This window comes from Ambystoma mexicanum, chromosome 3p, assembly GCF_040938575.1.
Source record: "Ambystoma mexicanum isolate Mex_15411 chromosome 3p, UKY_AmexF1_1, whole genome shotgun sequence".
NCBI lineage: Eukaryota > Metazoa > Chordata > Amphibia > Caudata > Ambystomatidae > Ambystoma > Ambystoma mexicanum.
In genome coordinates, this window is record NC_090925.1 from 22870411 (window position 1) to 22897968 (window position 27558).

Genomic DNA, 27558 nt, shown 5'->3' on the forward strand with positions numbered 1-27558 from the left:
TGCATGCCTTTCTTGGTTTAATAATGTCTCTTTCTCTTCCTTAGATATGAGGAGGTTCTCCATGGTGTGTTGGCTGAGTTGGGCCTCGCCAATAAATGGTGGCGCGTGATGAGCGCTATGAGGCGGAAGGTAAGCGCTACGTGCAGCGCTGTGATGTCTTTGCTTTTCTAACCGGTTTTCTCTTCTTTTCTCATAGGTCGCGGTGTTGTCCCAGCATGTGGAATTCCAAGGCAATCCCAGCCGAGGGGCGACCTGCCAGGTAAGCCTTTCGGAGCAGTTCATAATATTTTAATGTCTCTAATACCTTGCTTCTTTCCTTTTTTTCAGATCCTTCGGTCCGGAAGATGCGCTGATCCAAGGAAGCGGTTCGCAAGAGCTGTGGGCGGTTAAAGATGAAGATTGCAGGTAAGATGCTGTTGCTAATGATGTTTCTTTTATCTCCCTGCAGGTTCTGCTTCTATTCCGAATTGGATAACACGCAGAAGAAACGGGCCCCCCGTAATTGGCGCGAGGACTGGGCTTTGGCTGTTTTATGATATTGCAGGTTTCGGTGGTCCGTGATAACTGTAATGGTGTGTCTGGCCCCCAGAAAGTAGTGCCGCCAGGCCTTAAAGGCGGACTTGATAGCCAAGAGTTCTTTGTCAGTGATGGTGTAATTAATCTCCGGAGGTGAGAATTTTTTGACCAGAAGGTCACTGGGTGTAGCTGGCCGGTTTCTGGGTCTCTCTGTGAGAGGACAGCCCCCATTGCCATACTGGAAGCATCAGTTTCCACGATAAAAGGGAAATCTGGACGAGGATGTTGCAGGATTGGCGCAGAGGTAAACCTTTTCTTGAGTTCCTGAAAAGATTTTTCTGCTTCTTCAGTCCAGGCAAACTTTTTATTGTTTTTTCGTAACAATACTGTGATCGGGTGTACAACCTGAGGGAAGTCTGGTATGAACCGGTGATAGAAGTTCGCAAAGCCCAACATGCTTTGTACCCCTTTCAAAGACGTTGGTGATGGCCATTTCAAAATGGCGTCTACTTTGTGCATGTCCATCCTGATGCCTCCTGGAGTAAGGATAAAACCAATAAACTCAACTTCGGTGACGTGAAAAAAACATTTTTCAAGCTTTGCATATAAACTATGTTGGCGGAGCTTGGTGAGGACTGGACGAACGTGCTTGATGTGATCTTGTTTCAAGGTTGAGTACACTAAGATGTCATCTATGTACACGAGGGCGCAGACATCAATTAACTCTCTCAAGACGTCATTCATGAAATATTCAAATGCTGCAGGAGCGTTGCATAACCCAAAGGGCGTGACTTGATATTCATACAAGCTGTATTTGGTACGTAAAGCAGTTTTCCACTCATCTCTGCTTCTGACTCGGACCAGGTGGTACGCTCCTCGAAGGTCCAATTTGGTATAAATCTGGGCATCTTTGACCTGGTCTAGCATTTCAGGGATAAGTGGCAAGGGGTAACGGTTCATCACAGTGATCTGGTTTAATGCGCGGTAGTCAGTACAGGTCCTCAAGTCCCCTTCTTTCTTCGGTACGACGAACAAAGGACTGGCTGCAGGGGACTTCGATGGACGGATGAATCCGTTTGCAAGGTACTGGTCTAAATAAGACTTCAGATGAAGAATTTCTGGTTCCGTAAGAGTGTAGATTCTGCCGCAAGGGATTTGTGCACCTGGAACAAGGTCAATCTGACAGTCATAGGGCCTATGCGGCGGCAGTGTGTTTGCTTGGTCCTTCTGGAATACATCCTGGAAATTGTGGTATTCCTTTGGCAAGGTATTAGTTACTCCCAGGGTTGATGCCGTCGCTCCGGGAGTCGTAGAGATACTGAAGTCAGGTTTCTGTTCTTGATAATAACAGGCAGGGGAGCAGTCGCTGGGGAAGGTTAATTTCCGTGCCCGCCAGTCAATCAAAGGGTTGTGAGCAACTAACCATGGCATCCCTAGTATTAGCCGGAATTGAGGTTTCTTGATGAGATCGAACGAAATAGATTCCCGATGTCCGTCCTGGCACAGCAAGGTTACCCCGGCTGTGCACTGGGTTACGGGTCTGGAGGCGATTTCTGTCCCATCCACAGTGGTTACCTTGTCCATGGGCTAGAACGTCTTTTAATTCGCCTCATAAGCCCCGATGAAACAGCGTGGTTCTTTTGTTTTCAGGCCACCTAGCTTCGGCAACCAGTCTGTTGAAGGTAGCAATGTACGTTAGCAAGTCTTGATTCCCCTGTCGGAGGGAAAGGAGTTCATTGTCTACTGCTTGTTCTCGGGTATGGCGAGCAAAATGTTTTTCCATTTCTCTCTGGAACCCCCCAGTTCATGTAACAAAGGATCATCATGGGTCACCAACGGCACCGACCAATCCGCTGCACTACCACTCAGGTATGATAAAACAAAGGCTACCCGAGCTTGGTCATTTGGGAACGCTCCAGGTCTACAAAGAAAGTGAAGGCGACACTGATTGATGAATGCTGCGTACTTCCGTGGGTCGCCTGCAAACATCTCCGGTGGTGCCAGAGGAACTTTTCCAGGTAACATGATCTGTACCGAGTGGAAGTAGTGGATGGTATGGTGGGGTTTTGCATCATTGTATTGCTTCCAGGTAGAGGCATCTGTCCTGCCTGTGATTGCAAGTATTGCCTGCTAATCTCTTCAGTGCGCTCTTTGGTCACTATTAGGTCTCTCCGGTGGGCATTAGTCTTTTGTCGGGCAGAGTGAACCTCGGCACGAAGTTCCCCTAACAATTGGGCCAATTGGTCCATTTCTGATGTCTCCATGGCGCCCAGGTGGATTGGTTTTTGGAGGCTTTGCGTTCTGTTACGCTCATCTGGTATCCACGGGGACGCCACCCAGCCGAATTGGACACTGGTATCCTTCTCAGTGGTTTCCAGATGTGGACTGTGGGGGAGGTGGAGGTTCTGCCTGAAAATACAGGAGGCTATGTTCAAGACTGGCCAATTGAGGTAATTAGCATCCCACCACCCCGTATGACTTAGCCCTTCTGGGCCCTCTCCTCACCTTATTGTTGAATTAGGTGTGCTCTCCGTCCTGCCTTCTTGGCAGGGGTGCGTTGTCCTTCGTGGGCAAATGCAATCTAGTTACTTCACTGACGCCGGCCCGTTTGATGTCTTTTAGGTAGGTCTTATTGCTGTTTTCGTATTGTGTTGTTATTCCTGCATGCCTTTCTTGGTTTAATAATGTCTCTTTCTCTTCCTTAGATATGCGAGGTTCTGTGTGGCGTATTGGCTGTGTTGGGCCTCGCCAATAAATGGTGGCACGTGATGAGCGCTACGATGCAGTAAGTAAGCGCTACGCGCAGCGCTGCGATGTCTTGCCTTTTCTAACCTGTTTTCCCTTCTTTTCTCATAGGTCGCAGTGTTTTCCCAGCATGTGGAATTCCAAGGCAATGCAGGCCGAGGGGTGACCTGCCAGGTAAGCCTTTCGGAGCAGTTCATAATATTGTGATGTCTCTAATACCTTGCTTCTTTCCTTTTTTCGGATCCTTCGGTCCGGAAGATGCGCTGATCCAAGGAAGTGGTTCGCAAGAGCTGTGGGCGGTTAAGGATGAAGATTGCAGGTAAGATGCTGTTGCTAATAATGTTTCTTTTATCTCTCTGCAGGTTCTGCTTCTCCGAGGACCGCGGGTATAGCTGGACACGGTGAGCGTGACGTTGCAAGATTGCAAAGTAACGCGAGGCGTGTTATCCAATTCGGGTATGGTTTAAATAGTTTCAAGAAAGTAGTCCAGGTAAAGTAGTCCCTAGGCTACCACACCCAAAACACTATGGGCCTCATTACGACCCAGGCGGTAAGTTACCGCCTGGGCCGTGACTTTACCACCATGCCGTAAACTACGTTTACGCCATGGTGGTAGGCAGACTTACCGCCCCATTCCGGGGTCGGCGGGGCGGTAAGTCCCCAATCCCCATTTACCCTTCCCCATTCCCATTTTTGCCCCATAGGGCATAATGGGAGTGGGGAAGGCGTTAATTACGCCACCGTAAATTACGGTGGCGTAATTAACTCCATGGACCCTTAGCGCCTGAGTCCACTCAGGCGGTAAGGGTCGGCGCTGTTTACGCCGCCGTAAACCCCTTACCGCCTGAGTCCTAATGAGGCCCAATATCGCATAGCTTGGTTCCTAGGAGCCAAGCTATGTGGATGCCTCCATGTTGGCTGGCAGCTTCAAAATAAAGTAGTCCCCAAAGCACATGTCTATTTACTGTGTATGAGCATAGCGCCATAGGCGCCAGGACTGGCTCCAAGAGGGCCTAAGAAGTGGATGCCAAGGCTTTTTAGAGACCCAAGCCCAGACCACTCCTGGCCCATGGGCTTGCCAGAGGGGTTTTTGGATGTGGGTCGTGACATGTAGCTGAGGCAGTTGTTCCTGGCAGTTCGATCAGATCTCGCTGTTCCTGAGCTTCAGTCGTGGGGACAAGAAGGAGGACGTAGGGAGTTTTCTGCACTGCCCAGGGATGAGGCCAAAAGCATAGCAAGACATCGGTTTAAGTGGTGAGCGTTCTGATGAAAATTCGACCAGATGGGGACGGTGTGCAGGTGGCTTGCGAGTTGATTGTTCCCACCAAACTCAAGAAGTTAACCATTCAAGGGCTTCTCTGTCAATGGACTTTCAGGCAATTCGGACCTGCGCAGGGCTTCACTGGTCATCCAGGAGTTGCAGCAATCCTCTTCCTTCAGCTCGTCTTCAGTTCTTTCGTTCCAGTGGTCGACTGTGCTTTCCAAGTCCCAGAGACCTGCTTTTAAACAGTTTTCCCCTCACTCATTTCTGCCTGGCTGTCACTCACACAGCAGGGTGGCTGTCCTTGCCGGACAGCCAGCCGGCCAATCACACCAGAGTGCATTCAGGCCTCCTAGGAGACTAAGCACAGGGAGTTTCGGGCACCTCCCATACATACTGTCCACCCCAGACACACTGGCGCCAGAGGAGGGCTTCAGCACTGAAGCCAGCCAAAGGCCAACAAACAAAGGGACCAAACCTGGTTTGGTGCGCAGAGACAAACACAAGAAGGACCTTTCTTAAAAGAAATTGGGCGCCATATTGAGAAACATGGCTAACATGATTTTTAGCTACCGTTGTTCGCGGTCGAAAAAATCATGGTAGTTTGATCTAAACCACTGCCACCAGCCATTTAAAGTAGGAAAGGGTACCATTTGACTGTTACATGAGTGTTTTACCTCATTTAAAGAGACTAGTAAAGTCAATTTAACTTTACATGCTCTGGGAGACAGTAGTCAGTCCCAGAGAAGGTATTTAAACCTTGGGAAGTCTGAAAGACATCCCTGTGCCACTGCACTGAAGGTGCTGTGTGACACACAGAAAAGGATGATGCCTATGGAGTTGTTTTCAACTCCATATCCAAAGAACACAAAAGTAAAACACACATCAAAATACATGGCAGATGGGGAGCAGGCGCAAGTGGATCTAGGTCACCTGGCCTAAGCCCCGCCCACCTGATGCCTTCCTGCCTGCCGCCTTCATAGCCCTGCATCTTCCTTCCTGCTCTTAACTATTAGATCAAGGGGCGTCTCTCGCCCGAGCGTCCTAAGCGAAGGGCAGACGAAGAAAAGGGCAATTCCTGTATGGACCTGTTCGGACCAAGTGGACCCAGGGCCCGACCCCCTGCTCAGACAGCAGGTAAGGATGCACCAACATGTGTTACTCCCTCTGTCCCCACAGGCCATCCCCACCCCCTCTGGTCCCCCTGTGATGTTCCCTTGTGCCCCCACCATTCTCACACACAGGTGTTGCCTGTTTTGCTTGATTCTTCTACCCTGCTCCCCCCTCATACCCCTCAAGGGTACTTCTGCAGGAGTCTGTCCTGATACATTCTGGTTTGACCATCACGTCTTGTGGCCAATGCTGGATTTGACTTTTATGGACTTCATTCATTCATGGTGCATCACTCTTTCTCAACTCTCATGTTGGACTTCCTTTGCATCTTGTACTCATGGTGGCCCTGAATCATGCTGTTCCCATCTTCATCTTGTATCCTGGCTTGCAACATTATGTGTTACTACTGACTTTTGCAATTGTATTCACTCTCCCATTTTGCTTCTCCACTCTTTTGACTGCTAACTCTCTGTTCTCTCCTCCTTTCCCTTCTCCCTTTCCTATCTCCTACCCTTACTTTCTTCTATACACGTACTCTATCAGAATTGTCCCTGGACCTAGTATGATAGCAATCTCGTCTATCTCCTCCCTGCCCTTTACTGTTTTTTTCCTCCCCACTCTCCCTCCAGCACCGAAATGTCATCAGACCTGGTATGATAGTCGCTTGTTTTGTTCCTCCCCTACCTTTCTGCACCCCTCTCCCTCACCTTTTCTTTTTCTCCGGCTCTACCAGAAATGTTGTCAGGCCTAGTACGGTAGTCGCCTGTATGTTTCCCTTTCCTTCCCACTCTCCCCCTCCCTTCCTTATCTATGTCTTAGCTCTTGCACTATCTGAAATGTCGTCAGGCCGAGTACGATAGTTAATTTCACATCCTTACTGTTCATGGCCTGTAAGAATGTCATTGTATTTTCCCTTGTTCCCTCCCTTGCCTTGAAGCGCTTTGAAACACATTGTGTATAGGCGCTATATAAATAAACTATCATATCATAGTCATATCATGGACGAGTGGGAAAAGGCTCTCACTCTTCCCAGGTAGAACAAGCAAATCCTAGAAATCCAGCAAAGTTGCTGGGGGTCTCAAAAGGTAAGGGAAATTAGCACATTCTTGAGAATTCTCCCTAACATCTGGTCATATAGATGGAGAGCTCCACCTGCTTTTCATCTGTGGGGTTTGTGTCCAATGGGGAAGTGGACCGATTGTTGCTAGAATAAACAGTGTATTCGGGGTTGATCTCTGCCGATACAATAGTGGTAGTGGGGGTGTATTTACCCCCTTGCTCTGTAAACTCAGTGTGATGACTCTGTCCTGTTTCTGCACTTCCTCCAAATGAACCCCACAGAGTTTTAATAGGATTTTCACTGCTAGGTGTACAACAACTGTGGTGTTTTAACTGGTGTTCATGGCGTTTGTCCCTCCCTACTGCCTGTTGTATTCTGGCAACCATCTTCGCTGGTAGAGTTTGGAAATAAATTAGGCGAGACTGATAGTCACAGGCTCTCTTCTTGGTGCAGCAGGGGGCAGGGTTGATCAGATGTCAGGATTGGATCATTGTTTGTTGCCTGACAGCTGGTAAAACGACATTCTGAGTGCTAGTTGTTACTGCACCTTGAAGTGAGCAGCAAAGCGCAAGTAGGGAATTGTTATCGATATCACCAAAATCAGAGTGTGTGCCATTAAGAACTTCAACTGGCTCTTTCTGTCCATTTAAGGCTATTTTTGATGTTTCCCCTTGATCTGGATGAAAGTAGCCAGTAATTCTCCTGGGGGCAAAGAGAGGCATGGATTTAATCACTGTCACTCCATGGACTGGCCTAGAGTAGAGACCACCTTGTTCAGCACCATTCTTTGTGTGTTCGTCAGAGCGGGTTACTGCTTTAACGCAGGGTTTTCCCTTTCTGAGATTGTAGTTTCTGGTTTTGCTCATAACCTTTCCTGGCATTGTTCACATGAATTTTCGTTCCGGCACAGAAATATAATAGACTCAGGTGCTGCACCACACAACGGAGGAAGTCGTGTTGTAGTTGTGGTTGTACAGTTTAATGGAGCCCTACACAAGTGGGGGAAAACTGGAGAATGATGTCTAGTAGTTAGCCAATTACATTGTTGGTGAGGTTAGCAACACTGTCCTTTTGTCTCCACCCTTCGAATCCGAGGATTTATCTGTTCCACGTTGTTTAAAGGGCCAGTAGCGTTATTCACGAAAGAAAAGTTCCCAGCATGGAGCCTTAGTCCTAGACAATCGGTAGCACCAAAACACTCTGGCAACACACTCCGCGCAATGCGCTTAGTACTTGCACCTGGGATTTATCTGTTCCACGTTTCGCAGCATGGAGCTGTAGTCCTTGACACTTGACAGCACCAACACACACTGGCATTTAACTTTTCAGATTTTCTTTTGTTGGTTTACTTTAGGCTTCCTGGGTTTAGCGCTCAAGCTGTTATCGCCTGTGGAGATGTTGTCTCATACTTCTTCCTAGAACGAAAGTCCAATAGGGGCAACATTCTTAATATTGGACTCACTAGCCAGTGAGAAGTCCATCACTCCAACATCGCTTCTATTCCCCCTAGGCGCCTTAATATTTTCAGGAGTCTTGCAGGTGTTTATAGCATTGGGGGCATCAGCCTCTTTATGTTGTACTATAATTTTCCCAATTGAGTTCAATACCAAATTTAAAGCAGATATAGCGGAAGCACCTCAGTATTTTATGACATCCAAAACCACTTCCTTATGGTCACTTCTTGATATGCCCGATTGTTGTATAAAAAGTTGAACAATTCGATAAAAAGAATAGATGTTCCCAAAAAATTGTCTGCATATCAGAGAGCGACCCTCAGGTCACGTGGGACGAATCCGCCACTGCAAAAGGCACAACAATTGAAGCAGAAATTATTATTGCCTGGTTCGTGACTTGCAGGCATATCTGGCAGTCTATACTGTCACCCCAGACTTCTTTTGATTTTAAATTGGTCATATGACTGACAGGTATTTTGGAAGCCACATGTGCCAAGTCACCCACACTGGCGCTTTTAGTGTGAAATAATGTCGTCCCCCCCGTAGATATTGGAGACAGTGTAGGAAGACCAGTGTGGGTGGTGTGACGAATCACAGGATTCAGTTACTTCTCCCCAGGTGGGAGCCTTTCCTTGTGAGGCTAAGGCGGTGAGCTTGCTACACGATAGCCTCCCTAGGGGTAGATGCAAGCGGGAACTCACTGCCAGAGACTGCCCCTTTGGGGACAAGGGCTCCTGCTTCGAAGAGGAACTCCCTAAGTCACTCACTCACTACCCACCATTTACAGCTACAACACAAACAATACCAGAAGAACAAACAACTGTGTGTTATTGTGGTATAGAAACCTTGTTGCATACTGAGGAAAAGTACCTATATGCTACTGAGAAGAAGAAAAGTGCCTGAGTGAGCACTCAGGCAACTGAGAGAACAGACTGTGAGACTCCGCTGGGGAAGTCCCAGCCATCTATATACATAAAAGTCAAAATAAGTGTGTGGGTTTGTAGTGGGATTTGTGGGTCTGTGGCTTGGCGAAGCGTTGTTCCTTATACAATTCCACATTGTTTCACCAATCTGCATCAAATGTTGCATAGTTACCTGTTAGGACCCTCCGTACAATACTGGCGGCATAACATTTGGACACCCCCCATTCTCCAGATTTCAGCACAAGTCAAACTTTATTGCTGGGTTTCTGGCTTAGCGAAGGGTTGTTCCTTATACAATTCCACATCGTTTCACCAATCTGCACCAGGTTTTGCATACTTACCTGTGAGTACTCTCCAGACATTACTGGCTACATGACATTTAGACACCCCACCCGTTTCCCCCGATTGCAGCGCAAGTCAAAATTTGTTTGTGGGTTAGTGACCTACTGACAAAGCCATAAAACATGTTCACCAGGAAGGGAAACAAAAAATGTATGAGAGGTGAATGGACCTGAGAGGCGAAGGAGAAGGCAGGTAGCATTCCAGAGGTTTCCAATTTTGTACCACATCAGGTGATATTACTTTTCCAGACGATTTTTTTTCTTCAATATTTATTTTAATAATTAACACTTATGCCCACTACCAATTAATTAAAACCTATAGATTTAAACAATCCTCAGATACTCATCCACCATACAGTTCATTAAATGGTGACCAAAGAGTCAGATATTTATCTTCCTTGCCCTGTCTTTGAAATATCACCCTCTCAAATTCTGACAATATCAATACATCATTAATCCAATTCATCACTCTAGGCTTTTTCCTTGTCTTCCATACCATTAACACCTGTTTTACCGCAATAATAAGCTGCTTGCTAGTAGATTGAATGGAATGGCGGAGAAATCGTTTGTTCACAGTATTATGAATGATCATGGGGATGTGGTGGTGAAAATGCTGATATTTGTGAAAGTTTTAAGAGGTTTTATGAGAAATTGTATTCGGAAGAAGTGTTTCCTTCTCAGGTGGAATTGGAGGAATTCTTTGCGGATATAGATATTCCTCAATTGACAATGGAGGAAAGCGGGAAATTGGAAATGGAAATTGAGACGGATGAGGTTTTGCGGGCTATTGAGCAGCTTGGGATAGGTAAATCTCCAGGAATGGAAGGTATACCTGTGGAGTTTTACAGGAAATTTAAAACTTATTTAGCACCTATTCTGTGTAAATTATTCAATATGTTTGTGCAAGAAGGTGATTTATGTCAGTCTTTGTGCAAGGCGATGTTTACTTTGATATCAAAAGAGGGTTGGGATCGTAAAAATTGTAGTAGTTATAGACCCATTTCATTGCTGAATGTGGATGTGAAGATATTTGCAAAGGTTATGGTGAATAGGTTGGAAACATGTATAGGGAAATTGGTTCATGAGACACAGGTGGGGTTTATGAAAAACAGGTTTGGGTATGATAATATAAGAACTTTTGTTGACATAATGAGTTTGCAGCAGGATGAGTTATCGAATACGGTATTGGTTTTTATGGATGCGAAGAAGGTGTTTGATAGGATAAGTTGGCGGTATTTGAAGTTTACGATGCAAAGGATGGGGTTTGGGAATAGATTTCTGGAGATAATCAGTTGTCTTCAAGGTTGTGCTAAAGCAAGGATCTGGGTGAATAATGTGTTGTCTGAGGCCTTTGAACTAACTCGGGGGACAAGACAGGGCTGTCCCTTATCGTCTTACTTATTCAATCTCGCTTTGGAGCTGTTGTTGGCCTACATATGTGGGGAACGGGGCATTAGGGGTCTGAAGTTTGGTCATAAAGAAATTAAAGTTCTTTCATATGCAGATGATATGGTGGTGTTCTCGCGAATCCCGAACGGGTACTGTAGTTCTGAAGAGTATTTTTGATAAGGTGAGTAATTTATCAGGGCATAAGATTAATTGGGATAAAACTGAGCCATTTCTGATTACTAGGACATGTGTACAGGATCATTTTCCGAATTGGAATTGTAGATGGACTGAGTCTCATGTGAAGTATTTGGTTGTTTACCTGACTACGCATGTTAAAAAAATGGTAGAATTCAATGTGGGGAAAGTAGTAGCTACCTTAGGAAAGGATATTAGGAGGTGGGAGTGCTTGCCGATGGGGATTTGAGCTAAAATCAATATAATCAAGATGACACTTTTACCGAAAGTGCTTTATGTCATGCAGTCTTTGCCTTAGAAGTTTTCGAAAAAAATGATAGCTACTATTGACCGGGTTTTTCAAAAATTTCTGTGGAGGGAGAAGAAGAGGCCAAAGATTTTGAAGTTTACTTTGATGCGTAGTACTAAATGTGGCGGTTTTAGGTACCCAGATTTGGAACAATACTATAAAGGGTTTCTTCTGAAGAAAGCAGCGCACTATTTGACAGTGGGGAATGAGTCGGAGCCCTTTTGGGTGTTGATTGAAAGAAATAAAATGTATGGATTTAAGTTGAGTACTGTTGCTTCAATGGGGAGACTACCTGGGAGGGATAGTAAGCTACCAACTATTGCTGTAACTAGGGAAGTTTTGATTTGGTGGTTAAGTATTTTTCAAGGGAATATGTATCTCAATTACGGAGCCTCTATTTGGCTTAATCCAAGCTTACAGATTGCCAATAAACTCATATATTGGAGGAGTTGGGTCTCGAAAGGGATTTTGTGTATTGGGGATGTGATACGGGATGGCGGTATGTTAACATTTGAGGAGTTGCAAAGGATGTTTCATTTAGCCAACAAGGAAATTAATAGATTTATGACGTTGAAAGCACTATTGAGTGAGAGGTTGGCAATGTTGATGAGGCCATTAGAGGAGGTGCCATCGGGTAGTAAGATTCTCCTGTCGTCACCACGGATGGTGAGCACATATATTAACTCAATGCCAGTGAATTCTGCAATTGTTGATTCTGGGAAGGAAGTATTGGAGAAGTGGAAAGAGGAATTGAGATGTGAGATTACGGAAAAGGAATGGGAAATTATGTGGGGTATGGGATATAGAAGTAAGTTGGAACTTTTCCAGAGGATTTTTGAGACATGGTGCTTGCCGACAAAGGCGTTAACCCTGTTCACTGGGAAGTGAAACAAAAGGTTTTTTCTCAACCAGTCCCGACGTGAGGAGCACAACTCCACGTTTCAAGGCCCTTTGATGCAAGGTTTCTGAGATATTTGCATTACAATGCACGGCAACAAAGTGCACCACGCCAGAGTGAGGTGACAGGTGGGGAGAGAGCACAGAAGGTCCCAATATGCAGCAGCGCACCAATTCTCGTCTTCCTCCAATGTCTGCTCCGGGTTATGTCAGCTAGCCACACGCACCCGTTCTCAGTGCAGTTTACTTCAGGGTGCAAAGCACATCCACCAACAAGCAAATTTCAATGGTGACCTATAGGATCAGTGTTATCATGTCTGTCTCGGTGAACGGGCACTTCTGCTAGTACGTCACATGAAAACAGAAGGAGGAGTCCGATCTGGATGTGAAGCCCAGTTTCAAGTCAAGTGTGTTTCATAAGCTGAGACAGCCTGCGATGTGCAGCATGTCAGTCTAGGTGAAAGCTGGCGTGTCAAGGGAACGCGAGAGAAGCTGAAACCAGTAGACCTTGGGGGGAAAAGAAACCTCAAAGAAGACCTCAAACTGTGTGTGTTTGTGTGATGAGAGTCGGTGGCCTGTTCAGCTCAGCAGCAATGCCGAGACCACAGAGCCTCACTTCACGGAGGCAACACCAAGCACACGAGGAAGAAACAAGGAAAACCAGCACCAACCTGATGACCAGAGAAGAGTTTCTCGTCCTGCAGGTGGGCCCTGTGACACTGACCCCAGTGAAAAGAGGTTACGGGGGGAAGCTGGAGTCCTGCGAGGGATAACGAACATAACAAGTGCATACATATTACTCGTCCCAGTAAGAGTGAAGAGTGGAATTTATGTGAGAATCATTACTGGAACATTCATACTAGTCCCAGTAAGAGTGAAAAAGAGAAATCAAGCCAGCATCATTACTGGAACAGTCTAACTCGTACCAGTAAATCTAAAGTCGTGGAAACAAGGGAAAAGCTCCACTGGAATTTTCCTATCGGACCAAGTAAAATCAAAGAAGTAAAAGACAGTAAGACTTATTTTGAGAGTGCTTTTAACTAGCCCAGCCAGGAAAGATAACAAAGCTGTGCAAGGGTGCAAAAGGAGGACTCCCGACACACAGGTGGCATGGTGATATAGACTTTTATTAGTCAAGAAAATAAAGAGAAAACCTATCTTTCCCTATCTCCAAGAGGCGATTCCTTGCTTAAAAAAAACACAAACAGTTCTGTCAGGATGTCATAGGGGATTAACGATTTACACGGACATCCTGACAGAACCGTTTGTGTTTTATTTGTGTCAAAAACTCTACTTCTGTCCCTTACATTTAAAACTAAACTAAAGATAAAGTAGACAATTTTGGTCCCGAAGAATGACTCCCTTTCTTCTGGACTGGGGATACAAGTTCACTTCCAGGTTTTGGTTTCTTCTTAGGGGAATGACTCCCTTCCCCGGGTCAAAATTGTCCTCGAACACAAAAGACAAGGGCCCTCATTTTGAGTAGGGCGGTAAGGGATAATGGGCACCGGTAAGGAGACCGGTTGTTAGTGAGAATTCTCTGTAAGGCTGATTTCCCAAACCTAGTGAGTCCCCCAGCAGCTTTGCTGGATTTTTGGGGTTTATTTTTTTTCTCTCCTGCTAAGAGTGAGATTCTTTTGCTCCCACGCTTAGACATGATTTGAGGTGTTCCTTTAACTTTCCATGTGTTTTATGGGCTGTGGGGTCTTTTACTCCACAGGGTCTCATGTGTTTTTTTGATGTGGGTTACACAGCACCCTCCGTGCCGTAACCCAGGGGTGTCGTAGCGACCCCCCAACATAGACTCCATACCCTGAGACTGACTACTGTCTCCCAGGACATGTAAAGTCACCATTGGCTTTACTAGTCCCAAATTATGAACAGAAACCAGTACAAACCATCATATTGTGGTCGTACTGGTCAGGGCAATTCGATTGCCCCGGGGTCTGTTGTTTGAGGGGGCACGTCTCCATCCCCCCTGATCGAGTTTTGGCTGGTGGCAGTGCATACTACTTTTTATATTCCACCGCAAATATATCTCTATGGGATTTTCCCATTGTTCGAGGCTACCGACTTTAATTATTTAATTCTTATAGCCTCGAACATACCGCCGGTTTATTTATTTAATATTAATTCGCCGGTTGGTATTTTTTGCCAGAACTCGATTCTAAAATGGCGTTTGTGTTCTCTTCTGTGACTCAACTCCAAAGTCGAGCCCTTTGTTCCACTTTTTGGCGGTCTTCTCCACAGAAGCCTCCAAAAGTGGTGCCACTCTGTCTGGGTACCACAGGGGGTGTTGGAGGGGGTTTAGGCACCCTGGACTGAGTTAGCTTGGTAACTCAAGTCGCATTCTTGTGTATTTGGCCCAAGTGGTGAGCCAGCCGGCTCACCACTTAGCATGTTTGATTGACAGCTAGGCTGAGTGAATGGGGGTGTGCTGCATAAAAGCAGGGCTTTGGGGACTGGAACTTCAGAAGTCGCGACAGGACCTAAGAATCCGAGGAGGGAGAAGCTGAGCCGGCCTGCAACGACAACACCACCGGTGGAGCCCTGCTGAACCGTCTCACCACTTTTCGCAACGACAGAGGAGATCTCCAGCCCGGAGAGTCTTCTTCCTTCGACTGGTGGGGATAACCAGTCTACCTTCTTTTCGCCTCCCTGGAGCATCTCGTGGCTGCCTTGCCTGTGCCAAGCACCCCGGCAACCGGGATACCATGTTTACACCACTACCGTGAACCGAAAGGGTAACCTTTGTACCAGAGAACTCCGCGGCTGGTTTCTTCCCTGGCAGTGCAACGACCTTCATCTTTCCTCCACAACGAGATCTTCTCTTCCTCTGGACGACGCTGCGACTTGCACCCGCTGCCAGGAACAACTGCCCCCGCTGGAGAATCCTCTCCATTTAAGGTACCGTGTTCTGCCTGGCTTCCCTTGCAACCGATTGAACGGGGTGTATTAAATCCTCGTCTCTCGAACCTGGGTAAGCCTGGGACACCTTAGCTAACTTTTCTGCACTGAACTAAACCTTTTTCGAACTACCTCCACAAACTTCGAAGACTCTGTGAAAGTGGGCCTGGCGCCTAAACTTCCTTGCTCACCAGTAGACTGTGCCTTCCTAAACTTGCTGTGGTTCTTTAAAAAGTGTTTAGTGTGTATGCTTCCATAATTCTGCTTTTCCCTCCCTTTTTATTTAACTTGTTGGAGTGCCATCGAACATTAAGCGCTCACCTCTGTCTGGAAATAAGTGGTGTTAACTAAGACTTGTCCAACAAGTAATCAGGGATGTACATATGATAATAGTGATTGTGTTTTGAACTTATCTTACCAATTTAGTGCTAGTGTGTTTTATAAGTGTGTGTTAAATAAATAATTATATACTTTTACACCCAAGCTCTGGTCAGTGTTTGCTTGTGCTACTGTATTTCTGTACCTATTTTGTATGCCCTGTATACTGCCTAACTCTTCTTGAGGGAAGTCTGACTACTCAGCCACAGCTACCAAGTAAATCTGTGGGGTGCAGACTGCTACCAAGTGGGTTTACTGCCAAACACCTGTAGTCTTAAATCTTTTGCAGTGGTCCCTAAGGGAACTGCACAGGTTTCTGCCTAACACCGGTGCCGGTAATCCCTTACTGCCCTACTATGAGGTCCCGTAGCGGACCCTTCCTTAACGCCTGGTCTGACCAGGTGTTAAGGACGGGACCCGTTAAGGGACCTGGGCGCAAATAACGGGCTTGGCATACGCCGGCCCGTTATTTGCACCCTCTCCATTCCCATTGAGCCCTATGGGGGCTCAAATGAGAATGGGGAATGGTTTGGTAAATGGGGACTTACTGGTCCCTCCAAGGTCGGAATGGACCGGTAAGTCCCCATTGAACCAAACCAGATTAGGTACCGGTATGGGAGGCAGTCATGGCGCAAATATTGCCATGACTACCACCATACTCGGAATGAGGGCCAAAGTCCCAGCACTTCTGTTGGTCGTGCACACTGCTTATCTTTTAACAGTTTGTATCAGAGAGTCTTTTCATCTCTGGTTACCAGGAGAATGGCTCCCTTTGGCTTGTATCTGGATTTTACAGTTCAACACAAGCAGGGGAAATGACTCCCTTCGCCTAGCCTTTGTTACAAGGAAAATGATTCCCTTCTCCTGGTATTTTGACTTCACAGTTTGCTAGAACCAGGGGCAATGACTCCCTTCCCCTGGCCTCTCTTTCACTTTTCTTTCACCTTTCAACACTTTTATTCCTTTCACTTTGAGGGTCGCAGACTTCCGTGTCTCCAGACTTGAGCAGACTTGTTTCACTCCCTGCCAAGTACTGCCATGAGGAAGGAGATGTATGTACTTCTGTTCTCATGTGGGTGCGGATGCCAGGCCCATATTTCTCTGCTACCTTGATTTGGCAGACCTGGTCCACTCTCCTGCCAGGTACTGCCAGAAAGGAAATTACTTGTAGGGATCTTATTTTGTGGGTGCGGGTCCCAGACCTGCATTTCCCTTCTTCTTTGTATTTGGGTACTGTCACAAAGGAAGATGACTCATGTGGTTCTCTTGTTCCTGGGTCCTCGACCCTTCTCTGGTGGTCAGTGGCTTTACTCGACCATCAGCCAGAGGGAGATTCTATCCATTCTTCAAAAATCTCTCTGCAGGGTCCCAGACCCTGTTTTCTCCCTCTCTCAGTTTGTGTGTGTAACTTTCAAAACTCCTCGTTGGGTCCCAGAGCCTTCTGGGCTTCTTCCTAGGCCTCACGACCCTTACAGCGTATGGATTAGGCCCCACTAGGCCCAACTATCCCCTTACGTCCCAGCTGGTCCAACTGTTGCCTCGTTACCTTTAGGACTCCTGCGCACACAGTGGCTCTTCTGGGGACTGGAGTTGGCTGTCCGTTTCTCCTCCGCGACTGTCAGCTGCTCGCGTCTGCTTCTGTGACCCGTGACTGCCGGCAGTGTAAGTATGGCTCTGGGACCCCACGGTTCACCTTCTTACAAAGCTTTTACCTCTATATGGCCCCACGGACAAAGGACCAACCAACGTCCAGTCCTGGGGTGCGGCATTCTGCAACTCACCAGCTTCTTCTGCTCTTCGGTCTCCATTGTCTATCTGCTCCCGCGCCTCACATCTTCCACACCTGCTGTTGCTCAGGGGTGGGCTAGACAGCCGGTTTGACAACATGGTAAGTCCTTCTTTTGTTTTTATTGCATGCCTGTATAGTAGCCTAGACAGTTCATTCAAAGTCTCACCATTACTCTTCCTTGTTCTGCACTCCATAATCCCATACTTCCATGTATGTCTCTAAGTCAGAAAACTTAGTAACCACTGAGACGAGGAAGAGTAGGCACTACCTTAGGGAGGTCTACTTAACAAGTACTGGAACAGCGGATTTAAAGTCCAACAGGGTGATGCAGTGAATCTAATCCATGCTGAAACAACAAACTTCAACAACAAAGTCCTTGCAGTGAACTGCACTTGTTTGCACTCATTATTATTGGGTAAACATATAATGGGTGGGCGATCCCGTTGGGGGCTCCTCCATGTGTTTGTATTGCTCCTTGCTCATTGCAGTCCCACAGAATATCACTCTGTCAATTCCCACTTTCGCCATTACCCAGGCGCCCCGTTGCATTCACTCTTTGACTCCCGCTCCTTTGCTGGCCAGAGAAGGGAGGGATTTTAATAAACCATAGACACTGCGGACAGGTTCAGGGACACTCAACCTGAAAGTGCTCATCTCTCTCTCTATTTTCTCGGGTTTCAATATTTGATACCCCAATGTTCCCTTTTATTTTATTTATGACCTTTTCTTAACAATTCCAAAATACAGTCAACATTACGGGTCCCTTAAGGAAACCCTCCTCTTCCTGGACATGAAGGCATTCAGCCAACCAGAAAACCTATAATACAACCAACCTGCCTGCTAATTCAGCATCCATACTTTGCCAGGTTTATTTCAGGGTAAAAGTAAGAAGCAATCGATAAAACTATTGCCATAAAACAGGCACAGCCCAGGATCAGCAAATTCCAACCCAGAACCTCCAGCCCATTTCAAAATATCCCCTAAACAAATCCCCACCTTGTTTTTCCAACCCCTTGTTCGTTAAAGGACTCTTCGTTCCCTGTGTGGCCCGCATGCACGACCCCCAGCCCGGATTACCTCCTCCCGAGAGTTTGTAACAAGGACTCCTACCTTCTCTTGGCACCATCAATGAACATGACAGAAAACCACCAAGTTAGATTTCAGGAGATGATCAAGCAAACCCTGAATAGCACTTTCTTGCAAGAACGTGGACAGCATCCCATTCTAACACACAAACCCAGCCATCCCTCCTAACCCTTCAACTCACCTGCCCTTACCCATCCCCAGTTGCTATTCCCTAGTCATCCCTATGTGGCTTCCAGCTGGTTATTCCCTCCCCACTTGAAACAATAAACTCTTTCATATTTAGTTATCGTCCATTGTCTTTCTTCAGCATCCTCCGATCATCACATGACGTTATACACTCGGTTCACCTCGATCCCGTCAGCGACTTCCGGTCTCATCTTCCTCAGGTCAGGGGTATATATCCAGTGCCCCACTAATGCACATCTGCTTTCACCCAATACCCCCAAGCGTCCCAAAAGTGCTGAGCCCAGCAGCTCCGCCACTGTCTTTCAAAACAGGCTTTGGCAAGAGTCAACAGCTCAAGGAATGCCCTCAAGCAGGTCTGCTAGGATTTAAATAAAGAAATGGATGTGACGTAGGGGTCATAACATAGAAAGCACCTAAATGTAATCAGAATCCTTCCCGTTATATTAATTTTACCCTCGCCACTCACTGTGGGACAAGGAAATGATATCATAGTTATCGCTTATCCTAAACAAGAGGGTGTCAAAGCTGACAGAGTGTGCTGAAAAGCTACTTCAGGTGGGTTCAAGATATTCTAAGAACAGAAGAAAACTCTTATCCTTAAGTGACACCCATTGGTATACAATTGGACAAGTAGAGTTTCCCATGGAGTAGGTCAATTATTAAACTTGTCATTTTTTTTTAGGTTTTTGTCCAACAGACGTAAAACGAAAGACCATGAGGGATACAACAAAGAGAGTCTCCCAAACTGATGATGGTAAATTATTTATCTTATAAGCACAGTGATAACACATTTAAGTGCCATGCACTTTTTTCTCTCTCTCTCTCATTCTCTCTCTTCCTCTCTATCGCTTTCTCTCTCATTCGATATCAGAGCCCCCGCCATGTCCCCCACCTCTTCTCTGTCATTTATTACCTCGCATGTGGTTAGCTGTCCCCAGACATGTTTTCATTCGATTGTGTGCTGAATATTTCTTTTGTGGCTTACGTTCACATGAGAGTCAGTGATTGAATTTATTTAGCACCTTTGCAAATGCAGTCTTCTCTAGGTTCTTCTTTGCATTGGCTGCTAGGGATTGATTGGAAAGCTAAAACAACAAACCGACTCTTTCATGCACAGTGCAATCCTTCTTTCGCTGTGGTGAAATTTCCCAGAATTGTGAAATGCGGACGTGAGTAGTGCAATTATAGATGAAGCGTGAAAAGGGTGTGGTGTCTCTGTGGGGGGGGGGGGGGTGCAACAGGGTTAGAGACCTAAACATGTCAGGAGGGGCTAGGGAGCCCTCTCTGCCTGTGGTGAGAGGCCGACCACATGGATTTTCAGAGCCAGTCATGCCCAAGAGATGTGCGTGCGAGTTGAGAGGGTGCCATTCCCTTTCCCTCTTTCATCTGCATGCATGTTTTCAGTGCGTACCACTCAATCACCCAATGCTTGCAGGTTTCTCACCGTGTGTCGCCTAGGACTTCCAGTGCTAGCAACCTTAGTGGTGGAACAGGCAGCTAACAGTCGGACCAATAGAGAGACAGCAGGAAGCTGCGAGGATGCCGAGCAACCTGCAGTGTGAACCAGCAGAACGGACGAGCCATACAGCACAGAACGTGGGACAGTATGCCAGTCACACTCAGCATGAGGAGTGGGCCCCTCAGCAATGCAGCCATCTCTGTGCGCCATTTCAAACTGACACAGTCCCCTTATCTGTAAACGGGCCGTGCCCCCCCCCCTTTGCAAACCAAAATGACCAGAGCTTTGGAACCCACCAGCACGAACGGGGATATTAAATGTGATTTCAACGAGCCACCATTGTCTAAAGACAGTGGACCTGCATCCGAAAAATGGGCAGTGCTCAAGACTCCTTTCATGTATGTTTTTGTCCAATTGTAACAACTTCCCTGGAGAAAGGAAAGCCAGCAGTTGGCCGAGGGAACCAGGTGAGGAAGGCATCCATTAGAGAGCTAACTGGGTTGATAAAAGTGGGCACCGGAACCAGGAATGTGTGAGTTATTCTGGTGAGGTCAAGGGAGGAAGAGGGCCAGCAGACCATAGAGGAAGGGCGGTGGAAGAGAGCATGGAGGAGAATTGCTGCTGAAGGAGGAGGCAAGATTGGTTCGTGAGAGCAAGTAGTACAGTGATTTGAATGTGTGTGCAGGATGCGTGAGAAAGGAGTGACTGAAAGATGCATTTATTTATTTATTTATTCATATGGCACACCGAGCCCAGGGGCATCTGGGTGCATTGCTTGGTTACAATGACAATATATTTACAATTACATATGATGCAGGAGGAAACGTATGCCTTATTTACAGTTGCATATTGTTACAGATGCAATGATACAAGAACAGTGATTTACAAGAGTTATAAATGACTTTGCAGTGAGGAGAGAGGTGACTGGAAAAGTGAAAGGAGAGTGACTGGGAGAAGGTGTGGGTGGGGTAGTGGTTTTGATAAGGGCTTAGAAGTGCAGATAGTGGAGTAGTGTGGAGAGGGTAATAGGAGTAGGTTGGAGAAGGGAGAATAGAGAGGAGAGAGGAAGATTGGAGAGTGGATGTAGATAACTGTGATAAGAACATTGAAGGGAAAGAAGAAGCATGCGGTTGAGAAAGGAGATACAGTGGGTGAAGTAGCATGGTAGAGAGTAGGAGGAGAAGAGGGAGAGTAACAACGACTGGGAGAGAAATACCAGGATGTGGAAGGAAAGGACCAATTGGATTCTGAGTGCCTGAAGTCACCAATCCTGATAGTTTATATCACATTGTAGTAACTTAGATTAGGGACAACCTAAATTGTTCCCAGAGGGAGTTAGCGAGGATAGTGTTTGTCTTTCAGACAACACCGTCAGGCAGTCAACATCTTGGATAGTAGAGGTTACCGAACCTCCTCATCCAAACCTCAAAAGCTCCAAGTGGCCAATGTTCACAGTTCGTGGGGAAGGCTCCCTTCTCCATATTCCTTTTACCAATACCAAAACGTTGAAACTAAGCATAATCAAGTAACTTGAAGTTCAAAAGTATAATTCCCTCCTTTGGATGTTGCAGTCCACTCCCGGGGAAATGGCTCCCTTCCCCAGGTTTCTCTTCACAATCAAAAGCAGGTTGCAATCCTAAGGGTATGTGTCCTCTTTAGAATTCTTATTTTACTGTTTCACAAATTGGGTGCGGGTCCCAGGCTCGCAGGTCACATGGTATACTCCCAGGTTCTTTCCAGATTTACAACAGCTCCTAGTCCTACGTGTATGAGTCTTCCCTGGGCTTTCTTTCTACAGCAGTTCATCACATATACTGGACTATGCCTGGTGTACTCTCCGGGCCAGGTCTTGGATAGTCTCTTTCACAGCTTTTCACTAAGTCAGCTTTGGCTGGTGTACTCTCCTGGCAGGACTTGTGTGCATATGAGTACTTCTCATCTGCTCATATTTTTTTTAATTTCTTTATGTGTTTTAGTTTTTACAAACTTTTACAAAATTTAAAATTCATAGTTAAAATCTTACAATTACATAATTTACAATTTGCAATTTGCAATTCTTCATTATGCAATACATAGTAAGTTTACAACATAAGTTCATGAAATTTCTAATATAACATAATACTATTCAAACAGGCTTTACTCTATTTCACACACCTGTTCTATAAATGCTAGTACTCTTAGTCTCATAGACATTGATTCTCCGTGTAGCATTTTCGTCCATAGAAGGTCTCTCAGTAACCATACATTGTAAACAAATTCTTTAAAATACATTTCTCTTTTAGCTGTTAGCTCTGGGCATACGGACATAAGATGATATAGGGTTTCCAGCTTGCCCTTTTCTTTGCAAAATCTACACGACCCGTCGACCCCAACTTGTCTTGCCCATATGCTTTTTATTTGATTAGTCGACAACACATTCATACGAAATCTCATAAAATTGATTTTCATTTTTTTGCTAGGAAATTTCTTTAGATAATGTTCCATTTCAGTGACTCTTTTCCCAGCTGTTAATACGTGTGTATATAACTTTGTGTCACAAATTATCCAGCAAGTTCTTTCCCAATCATTCACCTTTGAGTCTTTCCTTTACCATATTGGGGTTTTCCCCAGTAAGTCCATTGTCACACCTATTTCTTGAAGTACTGCTTCACATTCCAATCTTAGGTTTGATATATATCCATCTGTATCATTCACTCTAAGCTGAGAGTATAGTGTTATTTCTTTAGAAAATTCACATTTACTCATGAGGCAAAGTTTCTTCCACTGAATCAAACTCACAAGTGATTGTATGCCCAGTTCGTATCTTATAACCTCAATAGGAATGCATTTAGTTAGAAAAAAAGTATCGATCTCCAAATTCTGCTTTCAACCGCTCTATATTCTGTCTCCATTGTTTTTGGCCAAAATTCACTTTCGTACAGGATTGTAGGCAGTAGCTTACTTTTATAAAATTCTCTGCATGGTTCGAGGGAGAATTTACCATACTTGTTATCAACTCTCTGCATTTGATTTAGCATGCAGTTGACTTTTGAGTTGAGGAAATTTACCAAAAAGATCTTACTGTACTTAGCTACTATGGGGTACCCCAAAAATTGAAAGTTTTCTTTGACTGTCAGTTTATTACTATCCCAGTTCCACACACACTTGATCTTTCCACGTTTCCCGCCCCTTTTGTAAGTTTGGTAACCACAGATTTGCCTGAATTGATCTTTTGTTCCACTCCCAGTACATATTTGCCAAATGTTGTTATAAGTCTTTGTAGACCCACCGGCCTTGTGTCTATAAGCAGAAAATCATCCGCATAACTTACCCAACTGATTTTCAATTTACCAATCTTAGGAGAAACTAGTGCTGATGCGTCCAGTGCTGTCCCTACTCCTGCGACGTAAAGATTATACAAAGTGGGTCCAAGAATGCATCCTTGCCTGATTCCATTCTCTGGAAAGAAGACCATCTGAGTCTTATCTTATCTGTATTCTGGATTCATTATGCAGAAATATTATCATGCTTAACAGACCCTTTGATATTCCATAACTATCCAGCCTCTGCCACAGTAAGTTTCTATTCACACAGTCAAAAGCTTTACTTAAATCCATGGATGCTACATAAATTGGTGCGTCCATGGATTTCTAGGCTAATGGCACTTTATCAGGAGACCACCGGAGACCGTCCCCATATTTTTCCGAAATTCTATTATTCTAGGATCTAAGATGTTCATTTCTTCAAACCTTCAAATTTCCAGTATAACGGCAGAAAATATTTTAGAATCTGCGTCCATTATACTTAGGGTTCGGTAGTTTTCTGGTACTTCCCTTGCGCCCCTTTTAAAGATTGGCAACACATATGATTGTTTCCATGAGTCAGGAATAGTTTGTGACTCTATTATATCTTGAAATTGGATGTATAAGATCTTGGCCCATAAATGAGAAGAATGCTTCAGAACATTGTTAGTTAGTTTGTTAGGTTCAGGGGCTCTGGAGGTATTGGATTTCTTTATCTTTGCCTCGATTATATCCGTGGTGATATCTAAATCCCATTTCTCTATTTTTTGCGTATGCACTACTGCATTTTCAGATGTAAACATTTGCTTAATATATTTTATCCAGACATCTTCAGATATGGGATTTGTCATTTTCTACAGTTAGTTTCCTCTTTTTGATTTATAAGGTCCCAAAAGACCCTGGTGTTTTTCCCCTGCAAACTTTCTAACATCTTGTCCCCATCTACTTGGGTTATTCGGATGCGTTCCAGTTTTAACTAGTTGGTGTATCTCTGCTTTAACTTCCTAATTTTTTCTACACCATTCATACCTAAATTCAGTACTCTTTGCGATTTACCTATCTCCCTTATAAGTTCGTTTTTTTTCATTCTAATTTCTATAGATTATTCGTGCTTGTGTTTTTTGTTTTGGTTAGTCTGAGATGTGAGATTTGCCTCTAATACTGTTTTCAGATATCGTGAAAAACCCTTTACAGAATATCTTACAATCTTATCTTCTAACTTACAAGTGTTAAATTCAGTTAACATACACGTGTTGAAATTATTCACTTTTTTTCCCACACGGTTACCTCTAGTATTCACACTTAGGTTCCTTAGATTTATATCACTTCTATTGAAGTTATTCGGTAGCCATTTTAGTTACAACAATAACAATGAATGGTCGCTCATACTTGTTTCTTTCACTTGAAAGTTTTTTACTTTTCCAAAAATGCTAGCAGATAAAAAAATAAAAGCAATTTTGGAGCTTGCACCCCTTGCAGCCCATGTAGCTTTCTCATTTTCCAACCGTTGTAACCCCCACCCTGTAGCCCAACTCATCCACATTCCACCTTCAACTTTCTTTCTTTTACCCTTTTCCACAATATGGTCAGAAAGCAATCCAATATTTCCACTTCATTCAAGTTACAACTTGCATTAAAATCCCCAGCAAGTATAATGCTGGCATCACCATATTTACTGAACCATTCATGTAGGTCTATTTCTAGTTTAGCCAATATTCTATTAAGATTGGAAGCCAAGGTTTTATAAACATTTAACAGAAAAAGAGTTTCTTTCTTATCACCCACTATTCTCATCCACACTGTTCCAAGAATTTCCCCATGTATGCCACACTCTTCTTCACACTTTGACATTCCGATTTCTTTTTTGCCTCCTTTGGGTCTGCCCAGCAAACCTTTTTTAGCCAGGATGGAAGCAGTATCAAACCCATCCCATACAAGTGAAGGGGCCCCTGAGGGACCCTCGAATGTGGAAACAAGGCACAGTCACCACACGCGAACTGATACGCCAGACACAAGGTTGTATTCCCAAAAGCTAGGGTTTATTGCAAAGTAAATAGTCTCAGTTGGCCAACTGGTCTCACGCCCCGCGACGTGTGTCTAACAGACCTCTGGAGACGCAAGAGCACGAGACACAAACATCAGTTACATATATACAGAACGAACATCTTACAATCAGTAGTGTCACATCAAAAACCGCCCCTTGCACATCTCCTTTGAACTGAGCATGATGATTGACAATCGTGACACCTCAAACATTTGTTTTAGCAACAGTTTGCAATTATGTAAGGCTGCAGACATAAGTCTTTGCTGAAAAGAACAGAATGCTTCTGTTCTCGCTAGCAAGCTGCATGTGGGGGGGTGCACATTCCAGGCCTTCCTATCTCCTAGTTTCTATTTGGGTTCTGGGGGTCAACTCGCTCTCCAGGACTCTACAGGGCTCGAGAAGGGGGGCCCCAAAGAAGAACATAATTCAAGCAATTTAATGTTCATTCCGAGTATTTTCACTTTGTTTTCGAGACACACTGGCACCTGTGGGCTGATTAGGATGCCTCGCTTCCCTCTTTCAAGGATAGCACGCGGGAGGAGACCGGGTATTTCTATCAGGGTTGCTACATGTTTCAGCATATTTCCCTTGGTCTTTCATTGCACACTGGTAAAGCAGAATATCATGTCAGCGAAGCATTTAGAACAGAAAGCAATAAGCAAACGTTAGAGAAAACAAGATGGCCATTTCTGTCAGCTTAAAATGGCCGCACTTTGGTCAAGCTTATGATTCTGTATTACTAACACTAAGAGCATGAGACGGTTGGTCTTCGACCAACATAGTACATTTCCCCATGATCGAGGGCTGTCTATTTTTCTGGATCGACAAAAGCTTTTCTGTAAGCCATGTTTCTTGTATAAATAAAAAATCTGACAGTTGAGGAACGCACAAATATCACTATTACCTGTTAATTGTTTATTTCCCCTAGAATTCCAATTTAAGATTTTTAGTGTAGGTTCAGTCCTAAAGAGGTGGCTTACGGCTCTTAATTGCGCAATTGATTCTTCTAGGACCTCTGCTACTCGCCTCAATTTCAAATGTTCATTTTTGTCTATTTGGTTTCACTCATGTCTTACAGACATTTCACAATTCCACCGTATTTCCTTTTTCTCTTCAATCACTTCTTTTTCATTTTCCCATGGGCCTACATCATAACCATATTTATGAAGGCTATCCGCCTCCTTCATTATAATGTTTCTAACCAATGGAGAGTATATCACCAGCCTGACATAGTCATACCTCCACCCATGGATGCAATCTACAAGTTGTATGTCCTCAGATGTTATTAGTCGTAATTCAGGGATTTCTTCAATTAACTCCAGTATTTTCCTCCTATTTAGAGAGACCGGACCTCCCTCCTCAAACAGATATTGTAATATCAAACCGTGTGCATTTGGATATTTGGGTTTACGAAATTTCCAGATTCCCAAACCGTAATTTCCTTCTCCACACCTGTTCATTTGTTCATTGTAACTATGCTGGTTCCCATTCTTCAGGTATTCTTCACAGTCTTCTAACCTTCCTCCTCCCCCTTCATACTCTCTACCTACCTCTATTCTCTTATTCCTTAGTTCTTCTCTTATTCTTCCTGTCATGGGTTGTGGTTCGCTACAGTTCTTTTCCTTCAATATCTCCCTTACTATATTCCTAACACTTTCTTCAACTGTCATTTTATCCACTTCTTTTATGCATTCTAAATTTCCATCCTTCTGTTTTTCATTGCTGCTTTTATACATTTGTCTTTCTCTGTCTTTGGGACATCTGTATTCCTCTTCTTTTTCCATTTCCCCACTTATTTCCCAAATGCTCTCCCTCCCGTCACTGTTAGGTGTCATATGCTGTTGTTTCGGGAGCGCGGGTATCAGAGGTTTGAAAATATCATACACGGCTCTTCCTTCCTTTGCCCGAATAGAGGATTTGGATATGTCAATCATTTGTCTTCCTTCTTTTCCCTTGTTTATTATTTTCTCTAACTTTTTCCCCTTAATTAAGTCCTTAGATATTATGTCTCGGTTTTTAGGCATGAGTCTTCCTTCATTAACATTGTTTATTATTTTGTCTGGCTTTTTCCCCTTAAGTGCGGCCTTCAATCTTATGTCTGAGTTTTCATAATGAGGACCATTTTCTGTAATGACTTCTATTTTAGTGATGATGCCTTTCCAGTTTTTAGTTCTGCTGCTTTTAGCACCCTCTGTTTTTCCCCCTTTTTTAATTTTTTGTTGTTGATACTACTACCTTTAAGTCA

General features: G+C 44.7%; 1 protein-coding gene across 13 annotated transcripts in view; it reads left to right on the forward strand.

Annotated features, from left to right (window-relative positions):
* The window catches only part of LOC138580086 (protein FAM118A-like), a 1834209-nt gene that overhangs the window by 1589577 nt on the left and 217074 nt on the right, over positions 1–27558 (forward strand). For 10 of the 13 annotated variants that reach the window (XR_011304173.1, XR_011304174.1, XM_069650357.1 and 7 more), the window contains one exon: positions 19212–19283. The exons of the other annotated variants lie outside the window; for them this stretch is intronic. Coding sequence is in view for 8 of the 10 variants with exons in the window: in XM_069650357.1 (XP_069506458.1) it covers positions 19212–19283 (72 nt within the window). In the remaining 2 variants the exon portion in view is untranslated. The remainder of the gene's footprint in view (positions 1–19211; positions 19284–27558) is intronic. 13 annotated transcript variants of the gene reach the window in all.